Source organism: Typopeltis vanoorti, chromosome 4, assembly GCF_054136105.1.
Source record: "Typopeltis vanoorti isolate ZY-2024b chromosome 4, IOZ_Tvanoo_1.0, whole genome shotgun sequence".
NCBI classification, from domain to species: Eukaryota; Metazoa; Arthropoda; class Arachnida; order Uropygi; family Thelyphonidae; genus Typopeltis; species Typopeltis vanoorti.
The window spans coordinates 166911300-166938306 of record NC_143552.1 but is presented as its reverse complement, the minus strand read 5'-3'; the positions used below and the strand labels follow the sequence as shown (position 1 = coordinate 166938306).

Here is a 27007-nt window from a genome sequence, read left to right as displayed (position 1 = left end):
GCTCACAGTTTCCTTTCGTAACTTCCAGGGATGGCCCCTTGTCATCACTCCTTCCCGCTGTTCAACCAAGCAAAAGAACTCCCCAGTGTCAACCCTATAACCACGTCTCAACAGTTCAAAAGTCTCAATCATACACCTCTCCTTCTTCTATCCAACAAACTCTGCAGTCCACATTTCCTCAGCTGATCCTCATAACTAACATTGTACAGTCCTGAAACTATCTTTGTTATTAGCATTTGTATCCTTTCCACAGTTAATTGATCCTCATCAAATCCTGGGGACCAAATCTGAAAACAATAGTCTAAGTGTGGTCTGATCAGGGTCTTATACAATGGAATGATAACTCTTTTATCTCTGCAGGTCAGCAACCTTCTCATTATTGTAGCGATCCTCTGTGTCACCTTCACCACCTTTGCAATATGTCCCCCTAAATTTCAGGTTTCTATCAATCATCAACCCCAGACCTCTTCCCCTACTTCCTTCAGTATAGCTCCTCCAATAGAGTATTCAGCATCCCATCAATGTGTCCCAAACCTCAAGACCTTACATTTTGCGGCATTAAAATGATACCCCCATTCATTTGCCCATCTGTCTAGCTTATTCAGATCCTCTTGCAGGGCTACCACATCTGCACTATTACTAATAGCCATTCCCAGCTTCACATCATCCACAAACAACTGAATATCCCCTACAATCCACTGACAATTTCATTGATATAAAGGTTAAACAATATAAGTTCCAGTACTGAGCCTTGTGGGACCCCTCTTGTAACCCTCTGCCTCCTTGAAACTGCCCCACAATACACAACTCTCTGATACCTATCGGACAGTCAATCCTGAATCCAGTTGACCAACCTGACATCCAAACCCATGTGTTGCAACTTAAATATCAGCTAATCATGTAGCATCCTGTCAAATGCCTTCGCTAAATCCAAGAAAATGGCAGTATATACCTTTCCCTCATCTACTGCTCTTGTAACTTTATTATAAAAGGCTAGCATATTACTAAAACGAGCAAGCCTTTCACAAATCCATATTAACTCTCACAGATAACATTACCCTCATCTGACTAATGTTGTATACGGTCCCTAACTAATTTCTCCAAGATCTTAACTACCGACGACACACAAACTGGCCTATAAGTAGACACTTCCAGTCTGCTTCTGACCTTAGGCAATAGCATTATCTTACCTTCCTTCCAATCCCTGGGCACCTAGTAGCTAGACTTTCATTGAAAATCCAGGTCAAAGAAGCTGTCAGGTCTTTAGCACATTCTCTCAAAACTCGTGGTGAAATACCATCCAGTCCTAAAGCTTCACTGACATCCTGAGTATGTCAGTAAATATCTTGCTGAATATATGCAGGGAATTTAAGAGGATCAGTATTGGCAATCGCATGACTATTCTTCACAGAAACCAGTGATTTCTGTGAAGAACCAGAAGGTGATGTATCTGTCGAGTCAATCTTGTTCTCTACCAATAATAAGCAGGGAGTTTGGCAAGAGTCCCATGAAGTAATGAACCTACTCTGTCTTGTGAACACAACTAAAGTTTCTGGAGGTGGTGTCAAATTTGAGGCATGTTCTGTTGGTATGAAATGAGTAGCCTGATATTGCTGGAAAGCCAGGGTCCTCCAAGGAATATCTAAATTTTATTGCCTATCAAGTCCATCCTGCAATGATGACTTCTTATCGAGCAGGTGAAAGTTGTTTCATGGATGAAAATGCTACTGTCCTTCATACAAAAATTGTTCTATAGTGGTTCAGCAAGCATGACAATGACTTCCACCATCTTCCCTGGCCTCCACAAAGCCCTGAATTCAACACCACAAATCACTGAATTCAACAGTTCATCACACAGATCAACCATGTTAATCTGTGGGATGAACATGGTTAAGTCAAGGGACATCTGCTCTACAACAGCCCAGGACCTCCTTACTAGCCTATAGAAAGAGGGGTCTAAAACTCCAGCTGATCATTATTGTACAGTTGTGGAAAATTTTCCCCATAGGATTGCTGTAAATCATCACAGTGAAAGGCAGTACTACATCTTATTAGGATGGGCACAAGACCTGTTTATTCTGCACACTATGTTGTGGACACTGCCTTGTGCACACTACCTTGCTTAACTGGGCAATGCCCCAGCTGGGGCATCGCCCAGTTATACAAGGCCTCTGCTATTTTTGCCAAGGAACCAGGGCAAACAGCAAAAAGTCAGCTACTGGAACATATCCTAAAACACTCAAAATCAACATTAAAAGAGTTCTATCAACATAATAAGCCTGAATGGAAAAAAAATTGAGCTAGCTGAGGAATTAGATAAGAACCATATTAACACAATAGAGTTGACTGAAACAAAAAAGATCAAAACTGGTGAAATCTTTCTGAGCAATAAATACAAAATGTTATATACAGGCAATGACAATCAAGGAAAAGAAGGAATAGCCATAGTATTTGACACTAAATACAAAGCTAATCTTCTTGAATGGCAGTCAATATCAAGTAGAACGATGTGGACAAATATCAGAATGGGACTTATTTATGCCTACAGTCCCAAAGAAGGTTCTACTAAGGTAGAAGTGAAGGAATATTTACAGGCTTTGGAGAAAGCAAACTAACACAATGAAAAATGAAAAGCTGGTCGTTGTTGGGAATCTAAATAGCAGAGTGGGAAATGATTGTCAGACATGCAGAATTATTTTGGGAAAATTTGGAGAAAAGAACAAAGCTAATAATAATAATAATAGCAAATACTTGTTGGATTTCTACTCAGGATATGGACTGGTTTTTATTAACACAATGTTCCAACATTAAAATGTGCACAAGTTTTGTGTGTTGTGTGCAAAAAATGTGCACATGGATAGAAGATGCAAGGAATAAGAGAAGTCTCATTCACTGTTATTGTTGATAATGATGTGTTCTCCCTGGTGCAGAACACTAGAGTGTACAGAGGATTTGAAATTGGAAGCGATCACTATTTAGTCTTGACCAGGATAAAATTGAATTTCATATTGAGAAGAAAATGTAACAAAGTTTTAAAGCGAATAAAAGTTGAGAAGCAAAGATTTGTAGATCTCGATAAGGCATATGACAAGTTGCCAAGAGAAAAGCTATTCAAAACATTACAGTTGTATGGTGTCAATGGAGTATTATATCAAGCAACACTTACTCTTAGCTCTCAGATGTGAACTGTAGAATAAAATACACAAACATTATTCTAGTAAAAAAATGAAAGAGTTTGTGAACAGGAACCAAACATTGGAGATTTAGTGGCAAGCTCTGAAGAAAACAATGATTGATTCAGCCAGAGAGGCATGTGGTGAGGTTGTCTGCAAGGAGAGAAAACTCAGAACTTCATGGTGGACACAGGAAGTTAATGAGGAAGTGAATGAAAAGAAGAAAACTATACACTGTGTAAAACTAGCTAATGGGAAGACTTCAGTAAGAATACAGAAAATAAATATCAAGAAGGTGTCAAGATATTCTGGAGATTGTTGAAGCTCAGAAAAGAAGGAATAAAATGAATTAGAGATGATAAAGGTGATATGAAAACTGGACAAAAAGATATCCTTGATGTATGGAATAATTACTTAAAAAAATTGCTTTTCACTTTATGAAAAATAGTTTGTTTTCCCACGAGAAATCGTGAGAAAACAAACATCTGTATTTAAGTTTTGTAGATCTGGAAAAGGTATGACAAGATGCTGAGAGAAGCTTTATTATTTATCATCATCATCATACGTATCAAGGATTTAGGCCTAGTATGGCCTGTTCCGGCCTTAAAAGTCATCGTTGAATCGTTTAAGAGGACGTCCTGGTTTTCTTTTTCCTAATGGCTTGTACTTTAAGGCTTGTTGTGGTAATCTTTCTGTTTTCATTCTTTGAACGTGTTCCATCCATTTATGTTTATATTTTTTAATTTTTTCAATTACTGGTTCTTGGTTTAATTCTTTCATAATATCTTCGTTTCTTTTGTGATCAAATATGGTATACTTTGCAGTTTTTCTCATAAACTTCATTTCTGCTGTTGTTAATCTTTGTTTGTCTTTTTGTTTTATTGTCCAGATTTCGCTTCCATACATTAAGACCGGTAGGGCTAATGTATTGTATACTTTTAGCCTGGTTTGTTTTTGAACTAGGTTTGGTTGAAATATAGAGTTAATTACACCTGTTATTTTTAAATATTTTGCAATTTTTATGTTTATATCTTTTTCATTTTCATAAGTGATCATACATCCTAGGTAGTTAAATGAATTCACCTGTTCTAAGATCTTGTTATCTAATACTATTTTAGTTCTTGCTGGATCTTGTCCTTTAAAGGCCATAGTTTTTGATTTTTCCGTTGATATTATCATACCATAATCTTTGGATATCTCATTTAGATTTAAAATAGCTTTCTGTAAGTTATCTTCAGAATTTGTAATTATTATTTGGTCGTCTGCAAAGAGGAGAGTGTTTAAGTTAACTGTAGGTGAAAGTTTAATTCCTTGATGTAAGTTTTTACTCCATTTTATTATTATTTCATTTAAGTAGATATTAAAAAGAGTTGCTGAGAGGGGATATCCCTGTCGGACCCCTTGGTTTATCTCTCTTGTATATGATAGCTCGTGATTTAATCTTATTTGTATTTGATTATTTTCATATATACTTGTGACAGCTTTTAGGATATTATTTGGTATTTGTCTTTCTTTTAATATGTTAAATAATATGTTTCTTTTAACTTTGTCAAATGTTTTTTCAAAGTCAATAAATGCAATATGTGTTTCTAAATTATATTCTCTTCTTTTCTCTATTATTAATTTTAGGCAGAAGGCTGGGTCTATACATGATCGTCCTTTTCTAAATCCATTTTGTACCTCTAGAATAAAGTTTTCGGAATATTTCATTAGTTTGTTATTTAAGATTCTGCTATATATTTTGTAACATGAATTTAGTATAACTGATACCTCTATAGTTTTTAGGGTCATCTCTATTACCTTTCTTAAAGATAGGAATCACAATTGTTTTTTTCCATTCTATTGGGTGGATACCAGTTGAGTAAATTTTATTTAAAAATAATAAGAGTCTTCCTTTGAATCTTGTTCCTGCATATTTATATAGTTCTGAACCTAGCTTATCTTCTCCAGGTGATTTTCCATTTCTTGTTTCTTTCAGGCTGATTTTTAATTCTTCTTCAGTTATTTCCTTTTCATTTTCGTTAATTGTTTGCCAGTTGTCTTTTTTAAAATATTTGTCTGTCCACAGTTCTGTGTAGTAATTTAGAAATTCTTCTAATTTCAATTCAGTGTTTAATTTTATGTTTTCTTTGGTATCTGCATTTAGGTGTTTCAAAATCTTATATACATTGGGTCTTATTTTATATAAATCATGTTCTAAATTAGAAACAAATTTATTCCATGATTCTCTATAGTATTTTTCTGACTTCTCTTTTAGCTATGGCTCTTATTCTTTTATATTCTATTTCATCTTCTAATCTTTTACTGCTTAACCATTTGTGATAGGCTTCTTTTTTTCATTTTGATTCTTTTTTGATTGTATCATCCCAGATCTTCAGTTTTTTTCTTTTATTGAATTTTTTGGTCTTTCCTAAGCTTTCATTTGCTGCTGCATTTAGTATCGTTTTTATATTAAGCCATTCTATTTCTATTTCTTCATTTTGTTTTATTTTATCTAGATACTGGTTAATTCTTTGTTCATATAGCCATTGTACATTTGTGTCATTCAATAGTCTAGTTTTATAAACAAATGTTTCAATTTTTCTTTCTGTTCTTGTTACTTGTAGCCATTTAGGTGGTAATCTTAATTTTATGTTAACAAGGAAGTGGTCACTGCTTATTTCATATCCTCTGTGAACTCTAACATCTAGTGAAAATTTTCCTGTCTTTTCATTTAATATGAAGTAATCTAATATTGATTTCCATCCTCTTGCTGCCCAAGTATATTTATGTATGTCTTTATGTTTATAGAAGGAATTCATTATTTTTAGGTTATTATAAACTACAAAGTCAATCAATTTTTTACCATTTCTGTTTAGAGTGTGTTCTCCATGTATTCCTATATTATTATTAATTTTTGTGTTTCCAATTCTTGCATTTAAGTCTCCTGCTAAAATTATGTAATCATTATTATTTATTTTATTATACATGTTTTGTAGCTGATTATAAAAATCAATATTATCCTGTTCTCTTCCTTCTTCTGGGGCATATAAACCAATTATTGTTAAATAGCCTCTATCTATTTTTATTCTAGCTTCCTTTATTATTTATGAGAAAAGCTATTCAAAACAGTACAGTTGTATTGTGTCAATGGAGCATTATATCAAGTAACACTTCTCTTTATTTGAGTTGTAAGTCAGCAGTTAGAATTGAACGAAGTACAGGAATACGGTTTAATATTAAATCTGGTGTCAGACAAGGATGTAAATTATTCCCTCTGTTATTCATTATCTATGTGGATCATATAATGAAGGAAACTGGTATTAAACCTGATATCAAAATTGGAGATGTTAATCTCAGCTCTTTACTTTATGCAGATGACGTTGTACTTTTAAATAAATCCAGTACAAGTCTGCAAGATTCCCTGACTAAATTGAATAACTGTTGTAATAAACTTGGTATGAAAATGAGTAATAACAAGACAAATACAAATGAAAATAGGCAGAAACACTGAAAATATCAATTGCAGTGTAAATAGAGAACCTAAATAGAACAAAACAAAAATAGAACAAGCAAAACAATTCAGCTACTTAACATAATTTTTAGTGAAGATGATAAATTAAATATGGAAATAGACAACGGAATCAACAAAGCTGGTATGGTAGGAAGTGAACTGAATAAATTTATATGGAATGAGAGAGAAATCAGTCAAAACACTAAATTAACCGCATACAAGACAGTATTCAAAACCAATTTTAACTTATGGATCTGAGAGCTGGGTTAGAAATAAAACACTTGCCCAAAGACTAAAGACCATAGATATGAGAGTCATGAGAAAGATTAGGAGTGCGAACAGATGGCATCAATGGCAAATATCATATTAAAAATGAGGATATTAGTAAAGATCTTAATATTGTTAGCACCCAAGCATGTGTTAGCAGAGCTAATCTCAGATGGTATGGTCATTTAAACAGAATGGAAGAGTAAAGATTAGCTAAACAAGTGTTTTTTGTCAGGATGAAAGGAAAAAGACCCACAGGAAGACTGAGATGTAGGTGGATTGATACAGTAAAAAGTGCCTTAGAAGACAAAAATATAAGATCTGATAATGTCGAAGTCTTGACAGGTAACAGATTGATTTGGAGGAAAATTGTAAATAGGAAGTTAGTAATGATGTAAGTTTTTCATGTAGTACTATCATATCCTATATACCCCTTGAGGATATATGTCAGGAATTTGATGATGATGACTACGTTGTGGTGTATATTTTAATACTTTGGGAAATAAAATTTGTGGAATGAAGATTTATTTTTTATTTTTGCAGCCCTGCTAATAACTATTCTTTCTGGTTTTTTTTTTTTTTGGCTTAATTATATACACTAGCTTAAATTAGCAGTGTTAAGGGAAAGAATTTCCACTTTAGAACTTTAGTCATTTTCCAAAGAACTCTGTGTTTACATGTTTCTCTCACATACTGGTCACTGAATTATAAACATTTATGATCGTGTACATATAACATATAATAATAATATAATAAAATAATAAATAATATAATAAAATTCACCACAGAAACCGAACAGAACAAATCCATCAATTTCTTAAACTTGACATTAACCAGAACACACAACAAAATAGCCATGAAAGTATACCACAAACCCTCGCATATCGGAAACTACCTCCATTTTCACTCATACCATCCATATTCTGTTAAAAAATCTGTCATCTTATCACAATTCATAAATGCTTACAAATTTTCAACCAATCAGAATAGTCTAAACGCAGAAATAAAAAAACTAACACAGATCTTCATAAATCGCAACTATCCTACACAACTGATTAACTACACAAACAGGACGGCAAAAAACTGCCAAAACAACCCAAGTACCAAAACGAACTTCCCAACACAAAAAATTATCAAACTACCATACACCCAAAACACATACAAAGCCTATAAATACATCTTCAAACATACTGACTACAAACTGGTATTCACCACAAACCAAAAACTGGCAAATCTCCTAAAACCCACCAAACCTCACACACAAAAAGAAATATTTGAACATCACAATGTAGTCTATAATCCCTGCTAAAAAGACTGTGATATCACCTACACAGGTTCCACCATCAGGTCTTTATGGGCAAGACTACAAGAACACTTCCGTGATTGTAACATCCCTATTCCTGAACATTTAAACACTAAAAAATGTAACATCAAAAAGAAAAATCGAATACAAAGCACAGGAAAAACGGAAATAGCTGTTCACACCCTTGAACAAAAACATATCCCGGATCGACAAGGCCATCATAGTAGACAGACAAGACAATGAAACAATGCTTAGAATATCGGAAACAATAGCCATAAAATGTGACGCGAACTCTATCAACGTACACAGGCCCTACATAATCTCCGAGGTTTGGAAGCTTCACAACATAAAATTGAGGTCACAACACCGACCAATAGGCAATAACACAAACACTTCAAAAACAGAAGCACCTACCCGACCTGACATAGCATCCACTTTTCCAATGTGTTCAGATGACGACCAAAAATAGTCGAAACGGACCGCACCCTATCAACCCCCTTTCCCCCTTCCCCCTCCCTATATAAAAAAATCAACCCTTTCACCTTTCCCCACCCTATATAACATAATAATATATGTTTATATATATATATTACTGAAAAAAACCCAGGTTTTTCTAATTTAATTCTCCCAAATTGCCTACCCCCCCCCCCCTCAACACACTCAGTAGTTTTCGGACATCACAGAAAGAAGAAAAGCCGCAACACCCAGAAAAAGGTAGGTGTAAATTTCTCTTCCTTATGCTACACATATACTTTTTGGTAAATTTACATCTACAATGCCCTAAGAATCCGTGAGTAAATAGCCAATGACATTTAAAAAGGGGCACTCCTAAACTAAAGCAGGCAAAATAGCCGTAATTATAATAATAATTTATGATCGTGTTTGACTGCGCCTTTAACAAAAATTACAGCCCATATACAGTTTTGGCATAGATTCCACAACTTGGTGGATTGCATCTACATTTACAACATACCAGGTGCTCACCAAACAGTCCTCCCAGATCTGTTTTTCTAACATATCCCTACATTCTCGATGAGGTACAGTCCGTGCTTTGTGTTAGCCAAGGAAGATACTGAAGGTTGTTTTTTTTTTGTTTTTTGTTTTTTTTATGTTGGGGTCATACACAAGAGGTTAGTTGATCAACCTATAGTACATTAGTACTGTATATGGGTAGTGGGTTTGAGAAAGGAGAAACTTGTTTACATTTGATTTAAAAGCCTGTAGTAGGGGTGAAGGAGGAGGAGAAGAAACTTGTTCTGTTGGTTTCAAGGTATACTGTGAAGGGATGCTGGCCAGGAGCTGGACATGTTCCAATGAGCTTAGTACTGAGTGAGTACTAGGCAAATATTCATCTGAATTATTGATGCTAATTCAGATGAACATTTGCCATGGAAATATTTATAGAATACACATGTTGCAGAAACCAAACATCTGTGCGAAAGTGGAAGAAGTGAGTTGGTAAGAGGGAGCCTTACCAACTTAGGAGTCTCACTACAAATGTGAGAGCAGTATTCAATAGCTGGGCAAATTTGTATAAGATTAACAGCTGTTCAGAGGTGAAGTAACATCTTGAATGAAAGAGAAATCTTAGTTTTTATGGAAGCTGAGGATGCAATGGTTGTGATGTGTTTACGCCAGGAGAGGCTTGATGTAAGGGTAATTCCAAGAAGAGAAATCTCATCCTGTCTGAAAATTTTCTCCCAGTATTATTAAAAATAATACCGGGAGAAAACAGTTCTTTTTTGTGAGAAATAAGACAGAACTGGGTTTTACTAGCAATGAAATTGGCGAGGTTATCAGAATCCCATTGGAGGCTGGCTTGGATGTTAGAATTGAGGGCAGTGGTGGCTGGTGTTCTGTAGATTGAAGCGAGCTGTGTAGAGTAAGGTTTATCAAATGAAAGAGAGGAATGCAATGTGCTGTCATCTGCAAAACTATGTATTGGATTGGAGGTCAAATGAAGTAGGTCATTGATATACAGAAGAAAGAGGGTTGTGAGAGAATAGAACCTTGTGGTACCAAGGCATTAATAGGAGGGTGAGAGGATAAGGAACAGTCTACCATCACACATAGTATGCATCCAGACAGAAAGCTAACATTCCAAGTGGAGAAGTCTTGAGACAGTCTAAATGGGAGTTTGCTTAGTAAGCCTTTATGCCAGACCTGGTCAAAATCTTTGGAGATATCATGTGCAACCACTTGAGATTCACCAAACTTCTCCATGGCATTTGTTCATGGATGGGTGATGTATGAGTAGATCTCCTGTTAACTGAACAGCAATGGAATTCATACTGAGGGGGTCGTTTATTAGCTGGGTGCCTTCAAGGTAGTGTAGGTGTTGGGAATTGATGGTTTCTCCATTAACTTAGATAGGATTGAGGTGAGTGAGATAGGGTGGTAGTTAGATTGCAGTGACTTGTTGCCCTTCTTTGGAATGGGTTGAATATAGGCCAATTTCCAGCTTGTGGGATAGATATTAGTGGAGTACGAGAGTATATACAGGCAGCATAAGATAAGAGTCAGTTCTGGTGAACAAACCTTGAGGACAATTGGAGGAATGCCATCAGGAATTGAATTTCTGTCAAAAAAAAGAGTAGGTGGAGGAGTTTGACAGGCTGAAGATGGCAGTGGACACTTTTAAGGCTGAAGTTGAGGCCACGGATATTAGTGAAGTGGATGTACAATTCTGAAGGGCATATATTTGACTGCAAGGGTCTTGCACATTTTCTATGAGCTCCATGGTGACCTACAAGTGGTGTCACTTGATTTTTGCACTAATTTAATTGTTTGTAGTCAATGATCCAACTGTTGTTCCCATTTTAGCATTTTTCTTCAAGTTGTCTTTGAAGATGACGTCCTTGTTCTCTCTAGATAAATGTTAAGTCAGGTCGAGCATGTGTGTGAAATTGGGGGCAAGTGTCCTTGAATTTGTTAATAATCACTGTTTTTAATTTGGATGTGCTTGCTGGTGTGTCACAGATCACTTTCACAAGATGTGAAAAGCTCATCATGCTTGCTGAACCACTGCAGAACAATTCTTGCGTGAGGGACAGTAGCATTGTCATCCATGAAGCAACCATTACCTGCTGGATAAGAAGTTAGCATTGCAGGATGGACTTGATCAGCAACAACATTCAGATATTCCTTAGAAGACACCAGATCTCGCAAAATCAGGTTACCCATTTCATATCAACAGAACATGCCCCACATCTGACATCACCTCCAGAACCTTTAGTTATGTTTACAAGGCAGATTGGGTTTAATGCTTCATGGGGCTCCTACCAAACTCTCTGTCTACTGTCAGTACAAAACAAGGTGTACCATGACTTTCTTGTTCTTTGCAAAAATCACTGGTTACAGAATAAGCATGCAACTGCCAATACTGATTCTCTTAAATTCCCTGGACGTAGATCAGTAAGATATGGGAACAGCCTTCATTAACTGCTTTGGTCAATTGCTGCACACAGGAAGTTCTGTTTGTCCAAACAAGTCTTCTCAAACTATTCTGTTGCTGACAGACTGTCTTAGGACCACAGCTACACCTCTTAAACAAGACGTGTGGGTTATTTTTCCGCTGATTAAACACCTTGGATATCTCTCCTTTTCAGAAACCTGTCAGCTCTGCTATTTTCAAAATCATGGATACAGCTAGATAGGCACTTACAAGAAGCCCTTTATCGAACTCTGAAAGGTCCTTTGTTTTTCTCATTGTGATCAACACTATTGATGATTACTGACAGCAGCATTTAAATAGTTGACTAAACATGCAGTGATGCAAGTGACCAAGTATTTTGCATATATGCTGCATAAGTGACGTTTACAAATATCTACATAAATGCTTCAAATTCAGCAGCCAGTATATGTGGAATGCTTTGACTCCTGACATTTAATGTTGTTTTAATGTTCCTCATCATGAATAACTCAGATCTACTGATTTAGCCAAAGTCTGTCCTTTGCAGCATAGAAGCAGGCTTGTGAACAGAGTGGAAGGTTAGAGGAATTAATGCACCTAATTATTTTTGAGAAACTAAATGATATAGCATTTAACATGTGGGAAAGGAACATTATTGACTTCCTCCTCCTCCTCACAGACTGAAAGAGAAACCCTATAGTTGTTCATGGCATTAACAAAAGACTTGTTGAAACCAGTCTTTCATTAACAAAGCCATAAGTGACAATAGGGATTATACGACTATAGGAAAGTGCATTTGATATACTGTATTTCTTGCATCAACAAAGCCTCAATGAAGCAAAAGGGAATGAACTCTATGGATAAGAGTTCTAATGGTGCCAGAAATTTGGCAAAGATAGTGATGAGACTGAGCATGAATGTATCATCCAACATAGGTTTCACTTAAGTCTTCCATCTTGTTGATGATAATAGGTATTTTGAAGTAGAAATGCTTTGAAATGTTCCATGAAACAGTTGGTTGTTTGGTTAACTGAGTGATGGATGTTTGTGGCACTTCTGATGGGCATGGATGTTTGTGGAACTTCTTGACTGTGCAATTAAATTCATTGTTTCATGTGAGACTGCCCTCCCATTTATTGGAGGATTAAAGTGACTTGAAAAAGTTCCACATTTGGTCCCTAGGGCAAGGTTTCCATACAGTGTAAAAATAAATAAAAATACAAAAAAAAGTTTAATAATAAAATTAAAATCATTAGCCTTTCTACAGTAGTCATCCTACATATTCACATACAACCTCCCATGGACAGGACTCACATGAAAGAAAAAGAAAAATTATTAGCCAGGGAATTCCCATATCCTCTATTTGTTGATAAAATTAAATTTGTGCTGACAAGTGAAGCAGCTAAATGGATTACACAAAACTGAAATATAGTTCTGCTTTTGCTAACGTATTTCCAAAGTTTCATCTAAAGAAATGTTACTGAAAAGAGAAACTATATCAAGACGAATAATAACTGCAGACAGGTGAGATGAATCTCCAAGATCTTATTTTAAATTTTAAAGTATATTTCATACATGGAGATTTGCTGATGAAAGATGATAATAACAAGCTAAAAAGATGCTAGGCAATTTTGTGGCAGGGAGAACCAAATGCATCTATCACAGATTGCAGAACAACCATACAATGAGGGTGACATTGTTAAATTTAGCTTCTTTTTTAATTTCATTATTCCAACAAGAAATATCATCTATGAATTAAGTCTGAATAATTGAGTAAAGAATGGATCATCAAAAAGGGAATGGTATGTATAGTAGTCACGGAGCAATAAAATATAAATTTCTTGCAGTATTCAATTTGTCATCATCATCAAATTCCTGCCATGTACCCTCAAGGGGTGTACAGGATATGATAGTACTACATGAAAAAATTACATCATTATTAATTTCCTATCTACAATTTTCCTCCAAATCAGTCTGTTACTTGTCAAGACTCCAACATTATCAGATCTTATATTTCTATCGTCTAAAGCACTTTGTACAGTATCAATCCACCTATATCTTGGTCTTCCTCTAGGTCGTTTTGCTGCCAACCTGGCAGAGAACACTTGTTTTGCTAATCTTTCCTCGCCCATTCTGTTTAAGTGACCATACCACCTGAGATTAGCTCTGCTAACACATTCCTGGATGCTGACAATGTCAAGTTCTTTCCTAATATCCTCGTTTTTAATATGATATTGCCATTGATGCCATCTGTTCATGCCTCTAATCTTTCTCAGGACTCTCATATCTGTGGTCTCTAGTCTTTGGTCAAGTGTTTTACTCCTGACCCAGCTCTCAGATCCATAAGTTAAAACTGGTTTGAACACTGTCTTGTACACAGCTAATTTAGTGTTCCGACTAATTTCTCTCTTATTCCATATAAATTTATTCAATTGACTTCCCACCATACCAGCTTTGCTTATTCTGTTGTCTATTTCTATATTTAATTTAAAATCTTCAGTAAAAATCGTGCCTAAATAGCTGAAATGTTTTACTTGTTCCACAGGTTCTCCATTCACAACACAGTTGAAATTTTCAATGATTCTGCCTATTTTCATTGTCTTTGTCTTTTTATTGCTGACCTTCATGCCATATCTATTACAACAGCTATTCAATTTAGTCAGAGAATCTTGCAGACTTGTAGCAGATTTATTTAGAAGTATAACATCATCTGCATAAAGCAAAGAGCTGACATTAACATCTCCAATTTTGATATCATGTTTAATACCACTTTCCTTCATAATGTTATCCATATAGATAATGAATAACAGAGGGGATAATGTACATCCTTGTCTCACACCAGATTTAACATTAAACCATCTTCCTGTACTTCCTTCAATTCTAACTTCTGACTTACAACTCAAATAAAGACTAAGTATTGCTTGATATAATGCCCCATTGACAACATATAACTGCAGCGTATTGAATAGCTTCTCTCTTGGCACCTTGTCATATGCCTTTTCCAGATCGACAAAACTTAAATACAGATCTTTGTTATATTCCCATGCTTTCTCGACTATTTGTCGTAAAGTGAAGATCTGATCCTGACACTCTCTATTTGGCCTGAATCCAGCTTGTTCTTCACCAAGCTTTTCTTCCACAATTCTTCTCAACCGTTTCTCAAGTATACTTGCATAGATCTTGCCAGGAACACTCAGTAGGGAAATACCTCTGTAATTCTCACATGCAGTTTTATTTCCCTTTTTATATATGGGTACTATGAGGGCTCTACTCCAGTCATCGGGAATTCGTCCCTCTGTCCAGGCTTTCTGAACTATGCAGTGCAGCCACTGTAAGACTCTTATACCACCATACTTCAGCATTTCTGGTCGAATATCATCTACTCCTGCTGCCTTTCCACATTTCAAGCCTTTGATGGCTTTTTCTACTTCTAGTATGGATATGTATTTCTGACTGCATGCCTGGTCAGTGTTTTTTACCACTGGGCTGTCATCACTGCTTGTTTTATTTAGCAGTTTTTCAAAGTAATTACTCCATACTTCAAGGATATCTTTTTCTCCCGTTTTCATGTCACCTTTATCATCTCTAATTCCTTTTACAGCACTCTTTCCTCCATTCTTAAGCTTCTTCAACAACTTCTAGAATATTTTGCCACCTTCTTGATATTTATTTTCTATATTCTTGCCAAAGTCCTCCCATGACTTTTGTTTAGCTAGTTTTACACAGTGTTTAGCATTCTTGCATTTGTCTCTATATTCTCTAAGAGCACAAGCTGACTTATTTGACAGGAACTTTTGGTATGCTTTCTTCTTTTCCTTCACTGCCTCTTTAACTTCCTGTGTCCACCATGGAGTTCTGATTTTTTTATCCTTACAGATAACCTCACCACATGCCTCTCTGGCAGAATCAATCAATGTTTTCTTCAGAGTTTGCCACTGAATCTCCAAGGTTTGATTCCTGTTCTCAAACTCTTTCATTTTTTCTTCAATAATCTTTGTGTATTTTAGCCTACAGTTCATATCTGAGAGCTGCTCAACTTTTATTCGCTTTAAAACTTTCTTACATGTTCTTCTTTCCAATATGAAATTCAATTTTATCCTGCTCAAGACTAAATAGTGATCACTTCCAATTTCAAATCCTCTGTACACTCTGGTGTCCTGCACCAGGGAGAAAACATCACTATCAACAATAACATAGTCAATGAGACTTTTCTTATTCCTATCCTCTTCTCTCCATGTGAATTTGTGCACATTTTTATGTTGGAACATGGTGTTAGTAATAACCAGTCCATGTCCTGAGCAAAAATCCAACAGATATTTGCCATTATTATTAGCTTTGCTCTTTTCTCCAAATTTTCCCAAAATATTTTTGTATGTCTCACAATCATTTCCTACTCTGCTATTTAAATCCCCAACAAGGACCAACTTTTCATTTTTCATTGTGTCAGTTGCTTTTTCTAAAGCATCAAAAAATTCCTCCACTTCTACCTTAGTAGAATCTTCTGTGGGACCATAGGCACAAATAAGTCTCATTGTCCAGTTCTCCATTCTCATATTTGCCCACATTACTCTACTTGAGACTGACTGCCATTCAAGAAGATTAGCCTCGTATTTTGTGTTGAATACTATGGCTACTCCTTCTTTTCCTTGATTGTCATTGCCTGAATATAACATTTTGTATTTATTGCTCAGAAAGATCTCACCAGTTTTGGTCTTTTTTGTTTCAGTCACCCCTATTATGTCGATCTGGTACTTATCTAATTCCTCAGCTAGCTCCATTTCTTTGCCATTCAGGCTTCTTACGTTGATAGTACCGATCTTTAACTCTGGTGATGTTGAGTTGGGGTTTATTTTCAGATTTGTTCCAGTAGCTGACTTTTCGCTGTTCACCCTGGTTCCCTGGCGAAAACAACGGGAGCCTTGTTTAACCGGGCGACGCCCCAGCCGGCATGAAATTTTGTCATGTTGTACCATCATTCTATATTTTGGTTTAACCAATAAGAATACAATTTGGTCGGCTAAATCCCAAATTACCAGCCCATCCTCGTCCATTCAGTATCCAAGTAGATACCCAACAGGGTGCACCACGAGAAGGTGAGGATTGGACATTAGGTCAGAAGCCCTGGTCGGTTCTCCGCATTCCTTTAAAGGCTATGTGGAGGTCTCCTCTCAGTTATACAGCTTTGACCCTTAAGCACCCCTTGTCAGCTTTTTGTATTGATGAAATTATTCTTTTTCTAGAGAAAGATACATTAGGATATGAAGGTATAGATCTCTAAAGGATTTGTGTGGTTTTAAATCAAAGTCTATTAGCTGTGTTTGAAGGAATATTATGTAAACCTACATACATTAATGGAATGAAATGAAAGTATATGAAATGAAAGGATGCGTTTAGTTTTAGAAGTAATGATGAAATCAGGATTTTTATATAAATAAGATAAGGGAAAAACAATTGACCAGTAGATCATATGTTTTCACTTGGAATCAACAAACGGTGTTAAAAATTCTATAGAGATGTACTGCCTAATGTAACCAATCCAACTGATAAAGTCATGACATGTTCACCATGAGTTGACTAGATATTACCTTGTATGACCCTTTCAAACTTATAAAAGGGTCATACAGGATTTCAGTTGATAGAATTTTTTTATTTTATGGGGAAAGGACAAGAAGGCATCCTTGGAAGCCGAGAATGAATGCTGCTAAGAAGGGAGGGGGGGTGAGAGCTAGATTTTTCTCTCATACAATGGTGCATGATTGGTATAGATTGCCATTGGATATTGTGTGTGCAAGCAGTGTGAATGAATTCAGAAACAAGTATGACAGCTGATGCATGTAGTATATGGCCTTCCTCGATGAGTCCCCTGATTCTCTGGAGGTCCCTCTTAATAATATCTATTTAAAAAGACTAAAATGTTTTGGCATTATTAAGTTGGTACAGAGAATGTTTCCCAAACTTTACATAACTAGGAACCTTTTTGTCCCAGTAAAATTATCTGCAGCCCATTATGGATGCATGTGTATCCATAATGGGATACACATGCACTGTGTGTAGTTTGCTAAATGAAATAAGCAGATTTGTTACACCAGTAAAAATATCTCTTTTCTGTATCTAATACTTATTAGGCAATGTGCTAGACTAAGCATGTAGTTGTTGTTTTTTGTGTGTGTGTGTTTTAATTTCTTATTATTTTTACTGTACAGCTTGATTTCCCCCCCTGTTGACCACATGCAATATTTGAATATTATCCAAGACCAATAATTTTTCTTTCCAAGGACCAACACCGACTACACTTTGCAGAACTGTAGTACAGAGGAAGGAGTCTCTTTAATTTTAGCGATAATAACCATCTCTATAAACTATAATCTGTACAGCAGATACAAATTACTTGGGCTGCTATGCAATAATTGAGAAATCTGATTTTTTTTTTTTTTTTTTTTTTGTAATTCCCACCCATTAAAAGGTATAATGGGTGGTGAAAGTGTTTTTAATTCTTTATTTTATTTTTTCTGTATTGTTTATTTTTCTACATAATTCAGAAATCCTGTCTATAGACCAAAAATGGAATTTCAGACCTACAATAAGCAGAGCTATAGTCTCACACCAGGCAATAAAATTCATCTCCCCACCTACAAAACAATTGTAAACATCCATGCATGCAGTGGAATTCAAACACAGCCTGATGGTTAGAGAGCTGGTAGGCTAATCACTTGGCCAGCCAGGCTGGCACTTTGCCCATTCTTTGACAATAATTCATAACAGATGTTGCATAAGAAAAATCTTATTGGTTGTGTTACTATTGTTATTGATATCTCACAAAAATACACATGCTGGTTCAGGATAGAAGAGTATACAGGTGATTTGAAATGGACACCATTTAGTTTTGAGCAGTGAATATCATAGTGAAAAGAAAAATATGCAAGAGAGTTTTTAAAAGAATTAAAGGGCAACTGTGGACTCATATATACAAATGATAATCAAAGGGGGTGAGGGAATATGAAAGAGTCTGAAAACAAGAACCAAATCTTGGAGATTTAGTAGGGACTCTAAAAAACATTAATTCAGCCAAGGAAGCATGACGTGCATATCAAATCACATATGTCAATTCCACTTTCTTGTTTAAAGATTTCTGTCTTTCATTAACAAAGGCATAAACAACTACAGGATTTTTTTCCTCTCCAGTCTCTCAGGAGACTCAACTATTGCCACCCGATATGTTAAAAGGTATATATTAATGCACCTCAAAAATACTCAAGTCTGTTAGTATTCAAGTGGCCTTCCACCCTATCCACATTACTGCTTCTGTTCTAGGCTCTGTGGAGGAGAGACTTCTCCCCATTGGCCAATAGGCTCTTTATTCAATCCCTTGTATCTGTTAAGTTTATCGTACTTTATCCAAATCAGCAGATATAGTAAATATGTTGCTGTTTATCATAAAAAACATAAAAATTGCATTAAATACCAAAAGCCAATAACAATCTTTAAGTCCAGATTGTTATTGGCTTTTGAGACTATTCCTGAACGAAAGTAGCCATGTACCATGAGGACACATACAGTATGTAAAGAGCTGTGAAACCTTGCTATATCATATTAATCTCAACAGATATGATAGGTAATCATTGTGCTCTTTGTGGAAATTGTCCTCCTTAACACTGCTCGTCTAAGTTGTTATTTATTTATTTATTTATTATTGTTTTTCTCCAAATGACCAAAGAGCTTGCCGACCAAGCTATGGAGACTCAAGAATACCTTCCTAACACAAAATAATTCTCACCTTTAACATTTAGTGAAATAAATAAAATAAAACAAAAATTCAGCATTTTTAATAAAACAAATCACAAAAACTGATATGAAATTCTTTATATGATTTTTTTTCTTTACTAAACCACAAAACAGATCACTATTTTTAATTTAAAATTTATATTCTGTAAATAGGATGACAAATTAGCAACAGTAATTATCATACTCCTGAAATTTTAAAATAACATGACAGAATTTCATATTATGAAACCAAATAATTTCACAGAATGTTCAGATGAAGAAAACACAATGAATATAGAAGGGGGGAGGGTTAAATTTTTTGATCTGAACATACAGAATCATTTTCGAGTACAGTAAATAACACAAAAGTCAAATATTTTATATATACCCATTCTCTCTAGATCATGAGTAGCTTCTAGAAGTTCCACCTGCTTAACAGTAATACTGGCTGCATCTCGAGCAGCATCTTCAATATTATGAGCTTCATCAAAGATAAAGATGTTGTTTTTAATTCTGATATCCAACTAAATAATAGAAGAATAACATTGTGTATCTTAAATATTATAAAAGTATTTAATATAAATATCAGCAAAACAATAATATAAAACAAAATATGATGGTACATTAATTAATACAAGTACAATTACGTTACTGGTATATTATTATCGGAAAACTAATGTGCTAAAATAAATGTCATCGTCATCATCAAATTCTTGACATGTACCCTCAAGGAGTGTATACAGGATGATAGTACTACATGAAAAACTTACATCATTACTAACTTCCTATCAACAATTTTGATAGGAAGTTATCAAAATTCTTTCATATCAGTTTATATACATAATGAGTAACAGTGGAGATAATGTACACCCTTGTCACATACCCGATTTAATATCAAACCATCATCATATACCAACTTCATTTCTAACTAATGACTCACTGCTTAAATACAGACTCTCCCACTTACACTATATAACTAGAGCATTTTGAACAGCTCTTTGATATATTCCCCAAATTTTAGCAGGGTTTTTTCTCCCAGAAACTCTGGTTTTTCATCCCGCATAATACAGACAAATCGGCCCTTCACAACACACGCAATTTACAGACAAAAAAATACTAGTTGTGGTGGTGGGCAGTAGATGGGGTTGATGGAGATGATTGGTAGTAGAGGTTCAGTGTAGTGATGGAGACAGTTGTATGTGTAGTGATGTAGAGAGGTAGTAGAGGTTCAGTGTAGTGATGGAGACCTCCCGTGATGAGTCTTCGGACTCCTTGGGGGTGTCACGAATAATAATAATAATAGATTCCCAAGTTTTCTCAACTATTTGTCATAAAGTTAAAATCTGATCTCGACAGACTCTATTTAGCCAGAATGCAGCTTTTTTTTTCACCAAGCATCTCTTAGACAATCTTTCTCAACCATTTCTCAAGTATACTTGTATAAATCTTACCAGGAACACTCAGTAGGGAGTGTAATTCTTACAATCAATTTTATTTCCCTTTCTAAAGATGGATACTATGAGAGATCTGCTCCAATCATCTGGAATTTGTTCCTCTGTCCAGGCCTTCTGAACTATGCACTGCAGCCACTGCAACACTTTTATACCTCCATGCCTGAGCATTTCTAGTAGAATATCATCTACTCCTGCTGCCTTTCCACATTTCAGGCTTTTGATGGCTTTTTTCTACTTCAAGTATGGATATGTATTCCTGATTGCATACCTGTTCGGTGATTTTTTTTTTTTTTTTTTTATCATTGTGCTGTCAGTGCTCGTTTCATTCAGCAATTTTTAGAAGTAATTACTCCATATATCAAGGATTTTTCTCCAGTTTTCATGTCACCTTTATCATCTCTCATTCCATTGACAGCACTTTTTCCTCCATTTCTGAACTTTTTTAACAGTCTCTAGAATATTTTGCCACCTTCCTGATATTTATTTTCTATGTTCCTACTGAAGTCTTCCCATGACTTTTGTTTAGCTAGTTTTACAACGTGTTTAGCTTGCTTACATTTGTCTCTGTATTCTCTAAGAGCACAAGCTGATTTATTTGCCAAGAACTTTCGATATGCTTTCTTCTTTTCTTTCACTGCCTCTTTAACTTCCTGTGTCCCATGAAGTTCTCATTTTTCTATTCTTGCAGACAACCTCACCACATGCCTCTCTGGCTGAATCAGTCAATGTTTTCTTTGGGGGCTTGCCATTGAATCTCCAAGGTTTGGTTCCTGTTCTCAAACTCTCACTTTTTCTTGAATAATGATTGTGTATTTTAGTCTACAGTTCACATCTGAGAGATGCTTGACTTTTATTCACTTTAAAGTCTACCCTAATAATAATTTATCATAAACTAACTTTTGAAACATGCAGAAACTATAATTTATAGTTTGTGGATGAGTTCCCTTTGCCACTTCCCACCATTAAGTTCATGTCATGAAAGGTAGATAATCAAGCAATAATGAATTCATTGCATAAAATTCTTTTTAATACACAATTTGACTATTTGGTCTCAGTCATCAGCAAAGAGAAAATGACTACGAGACTTAACTTCACCACCTGCCAACAATATCTTTTTAGATCCACAAAAATATGGATGTAAAGCGTATAAATGCAAGAGTTGAATGAATTGAATAATAAGTACAAGCGCCATCAATTATCCCATTTAGAGGTGTAACAATTCCTCTACACTGGAGAACACTTAACTGGATTAACTTGAGTTTTATATCTACAAAAATTAAAGATGGAAAATTAAACTTAAGCAAAAGATATTTATTAGTTGTAAATTTTTGCCTATGTACATTAGTACTGGTACACAATATAAAATTATAATAAAAGAATCATTTTCAAAAAACACTACTACACCATTAACAGACTCAGTAAAATTCCTGATTATTCAAAAAAATAAATAAATATAACTAGGCGATACTGTTGTGGTTCATGGTACTGAATGTAAGATTTACGTACCTAACACTTGGCCTTTTTGTGGCCAAGTGGCAATTTATGGAAAATAAAAAAGTATATCAAAAGTTTCTAGAAAGTAAATCAGCATATGGACTGACTGACAGAGAAAGAGAGAAATGTAAGAGAGATAAGCCATGTGTATATATAAAAGTAACAAAACAAGTCACAGAAAGACTTTGGCTATGATGTGGAAGAAATATATCATGAAGGTGCCACAATATTCTGGAGGCTCTTGTACAGCTTTGAAATGAAGCAAAAAAATAGTTTTTAAGTTAAGGGATATTATCCCATATTGTTTCTTAGCCAAATAAAAAACTTAAAGAGTTTCATGCCGAATATAGAAACTATATAAAGTTTGGCAATTCCAAGCATAAGCAAATAGCTGGATAGAGCAGCAACTGACCCTTGAAGGTAGTGCAAGCTGAGGCAACTCATAGAAAGGGTGGAGCAAGCTCCGATCACTATTCTTGATATTTACCTTCAAGGGTCAGTTGCTGCACTATCCAGGTATTTGCTTACGCTTGGAATTGCCGAACTTTATATAGTTTCTATATTCAGCATGAAACTCTATGAGTTTCTTAATCGGCTAAGAAACAATATGGGATAATATCCCTTAACTTAAATATGTTCATGTTGCCGAATTGAAGCCTTTGGCTCTTCACTATAATTAGTAATTTAATAGGACACCTCTTGGCAATTCTCATAGAAGGGATGTAAATTCTGTTCACTACAAACTTGGTATTAACTAGGTCTACCTACTCACTGATGAGACCTCAAAAAAGGTCGAAACCGGTCTGGGTAGTGACCTTCTCTCATAATGTTGAACAATAATACAGCTCCTAGGAGTTAAGTTGCACATTATGGGTAAATATCAAGAATAGTGATCAGAGCTTGCTTCACCCTTTCTATGAGTTACCTCAGCTTGCACTACCTTCAAGGGTCATTTGTTGCACTATCCAGGTATTTGCTTACGCTTGGAATCGCCGAACTTTATATAGTTTCTATATTTGGCATGAAACTCTGAGTTTCTTATTTGGCTAAGAAACAATATGGGATAATATCCCTTAACTTAAATATGTTCATGTCGCCGAATTGAAGTCTTTGGCTCTTCATTATAATTAGCAAAAAATAGTGTTATAAGAAATTAAAAAGGCTAAAGGTGATATGAATGCTGAAAATAAGATATTCTATGTCTGAAGTTATTACTTTGAAAGATTAATAAATCAAACAAGAAACGACAGAATAATGGTTGAAAATATTCAAGAAGAATGTGGTCAGGAGTACATGATCATAATAGGAAGGGATTCACAATGATATGCAGAAAGGAAGTTGAAGTAGGTGATATTCAACCAGAAATACTCATATATATACAAAAGGGGATACAAAAGTTTTATAGTGCCTACACTGTACAATTCAAAAGATCCAGCCAGAGAGTTAAATTCTAGATCAGTGCTTCCCAAACTTATGGATGCCAAAAAATTTAAATATTTCACGACTCCCATTGAAAAAAATTCGTAATATAGACATATATTATAACATTTATTGTATTTATATTCAATAATTTATAGTCAAGATTTTGCGTTTGTAACTTTTTTTGTGCTTCTTATCAATACCTTTGAAATGAAACTTATATGAATAAGCATACATTTACTAATATTCATTAATCGCCAAAATACACAAGAAGCAAAATTTGTGAACCAACACCAATGTGTGATTTTTTCCATTAAAATATAAAAAAGAACAACAAAAAAATAATAATAATTAAATATGTTTCTTTTAAGATTAAAAAAAAATCTACTTAGTCTTAAAACATTTTACATTTGTTTTCATTATTTCACAGCCCCAATCAACAAAACATGCAGCCCTCAAAGGGGCCGCGGCCCACAGTTTGGGAAGCGCTGTTCTGACTGGAACAGAGCTCTCATAGTACTCATCTATAAAAAGGAATATAAAATCAAATGTGAAAATTATTCAGGAATTTCCCTACTGAATGTTCCAAGAAAGAATTATGCAAGGCAAGCATATTTAAGAAGAGGTGAAGAAAATGGAAGAGAAAAGGGACCCCAGGATAATATTTTTGCTTTAAGCCAAATAACTAAGAAATCATGAGATATAACAAATATTTTAAGTTTTGTAGATCTAGAAAAAGCACACGAAAAGGTGCTAAGACAAAAACAATATAATCTATATTGTTCACATTTTAAAATTAAAATGTAAGTAAGCAGTTAGAAACTGAAAGACATACGGTAAGATGGTTTGATGTCATATTAGGTGTAAGATATGGATGTATACTATTTCCATTTTTATTCATCATGTATAACATTATAAAAGAAAATGATATTAAATCTAATAATAAAATTGGATATGTCAATGTCATCCTTTCACTTTATGTATATGATGTGATACTCCTAAATAAGTCCAGTACAAGTTACAGGATTCAATACCTCAAATGAGTAAATCCTATAATAAATTTGGCATGAAAATCAGTAATAAAAAAGACAAACTATGAAAACATCAGCTGTATCTTGAATTGAGAACCAATAGAACAAGTAAAACATTTCAAGTATTTGGACAAAATTCTTAGTGAAGATAGCAAATTAAATATGAAAATAAACAGAATATGCAAAGCTGGTATGGTGGAGAGCCAAATGAATAAACATATACTGGAATAAGAAAGAATTTATATAAAACACTAAACTAGCTGTATCATAGCAAGTGTTCAAACAAGTTTTAATTTATGAATATAAAAAATGATTTTGAAATAAAACAGTTGATCACAAACTTGAGATGACAGGTAAGAGAGGTCTCAGAAAAATATGTGGAGTGAACAGATGGTAACAGTGGCAGAATCATATTAAAAATGAAGATGAAGATACCAGGAAGGAAAGAACTTGACATAATTAGCAATCAGGAATGTGTGAGCAGAGCTAATTGCAGGTGATATGGTCACTTCACCAGAATAAGAGGAGAGGTTATCAAAACAGGTATTTGAAGCCAAGATGGCAGGAAAAAAGATCCAGAAGAAAACTCAAGATCAATGTGGATTGATGGAGCTTATTTATTTATTTAGCATATAGCAATCTACATGAAGTTATAAAGGTACATAAGTCAAAATAAATATATAGAAAGTGACAAACAATTAGAATAAAACAAAGACACTTATACTTTCAACAAACAAAACACTTATAGGTTAATATCGAGTTGTCTGATCCAGTCTATGACAGGCGGTGTCGCCTCCAGGAAGTAATTTCTTTGGCCTGTGTATGCACGAAGACTGCACTCAGTAGAGATGTGGCGGACTGATTGATTAGGATGCCTGCAGTCACATTCTGGTGAGGGAATTTTTCCCCACTTCTGGAAAGAGCTTGCGCATCTTCCATGTCTGGTGTGAATCCTATTCAGCATTGTCCAAGTCTTTTGGCTCAGTTCCATACCCGGGATGTTGAGACGATGCCTATCAAACCAAGTTTGGAGTTGAGCATTGGTATTTATGCTCCACTCATATTTATAAATTTAGGGACACAAAAACACACATGTTGAACAGATTATTTTACTAATTATTAATAAAATAATCTGTTCGAAAACAGGACGCCATAACGAAAGGAACAGTCAATCACAAACCGACATCATAAGGAGCAGCCAATCGCCCACAAACAAAGTTAGGAGCAACCAACCACCATCAGACCACAGCTTGGTTATCAACCAATCAAACCACAATCTCACCCAAGGTGAACTCTCACTGCTAAAGAAAGGTTTGAACTATGCCATTGCTCCGAGGTCAGTGAACAAATTTGATATCGTTTATCATATCGAGAGAGGTTTTAGGATCCCTCCTCACCAATTTGGCTGATAAAATACAAATGGAAACATCATGTATACTAAATTCAAACAAAAAACTAAGCACCAACTTAAACAAAACCGAAAATCTAGCTCTTAAATCCTTAAAAAATAACCAAGACATTATAATCACAAAAACAGATAAAGGCAATGCCACTGTCCTTTTAGACTGTACAACATACACTGAAAAAATTAACCATTTGATATCAAACCACAACACCTACCAAATGGTACTCTACAACCCCACAAAACGTAACAAAAAGAAAACAACTGAATTAATCAAATCCGTCCACACATGGCCCGAAGAAACAACAAAAAAATTAATACCTCATTATGCCCGTGCGCCCAGAATTTATGGCCTGCCAAAAATACACAAACCAGACACACCACTACATCCGATTGTTGAAGGAATCAACAGCCCAAATTATCACTTAGCCAAAAAATTAGAGGCCACACTCAAGGAATTGGTAGGTCAGTCCCCTTCCTACATAAAAAATCCACAACATTTCATTAATAAAATTAAAAACATTACACTCGACAACCAAGATTTATTAGTCAGCTTTGACATAACTTCCTTTCTCACCAATGTCCCAATCAATGACACTATTTTGCTCCTATAGAACATATTTCCACACGACATCATGGCCCTCTTTGCCCACGTACTCTGCTCCGGATATTTCGTGTGGCAAATCAATTTTTACCTTCAAAAAGAAGGTACAGCCATGGGCTCACCACTTCCCCCCCAAGAGCTAACTTTTATATGGAAGACTTTGAGCAACGTGCTCAAAGCATAGAGACAGCATG

The 27007-nt window shown here is 35.1% G+C and overlaps 1 protein-coding gene across 1 annotated transcript in view; it reads right to left on the bottom strand.

The window, feature by feature from the left end:
- The window catches only part of LOC150107826 (Fanconi anemia group J protein homolog), a 463872-nt gene that overhangs the window by 247560 nt on the left and 189305 nt on the right, over positions 1–27007 (bottom strand). Inside the window, exon 12 of the mRNA XM_090391581.1 lies at positions 19798–19933. Within this exon, the coding sequence (XP_090247707.1) occupies positions 19798–19933 (136 nt within the window). The remainder of the gene's footprint in view (positions 1–19797; positions 19934–27007) is intronic.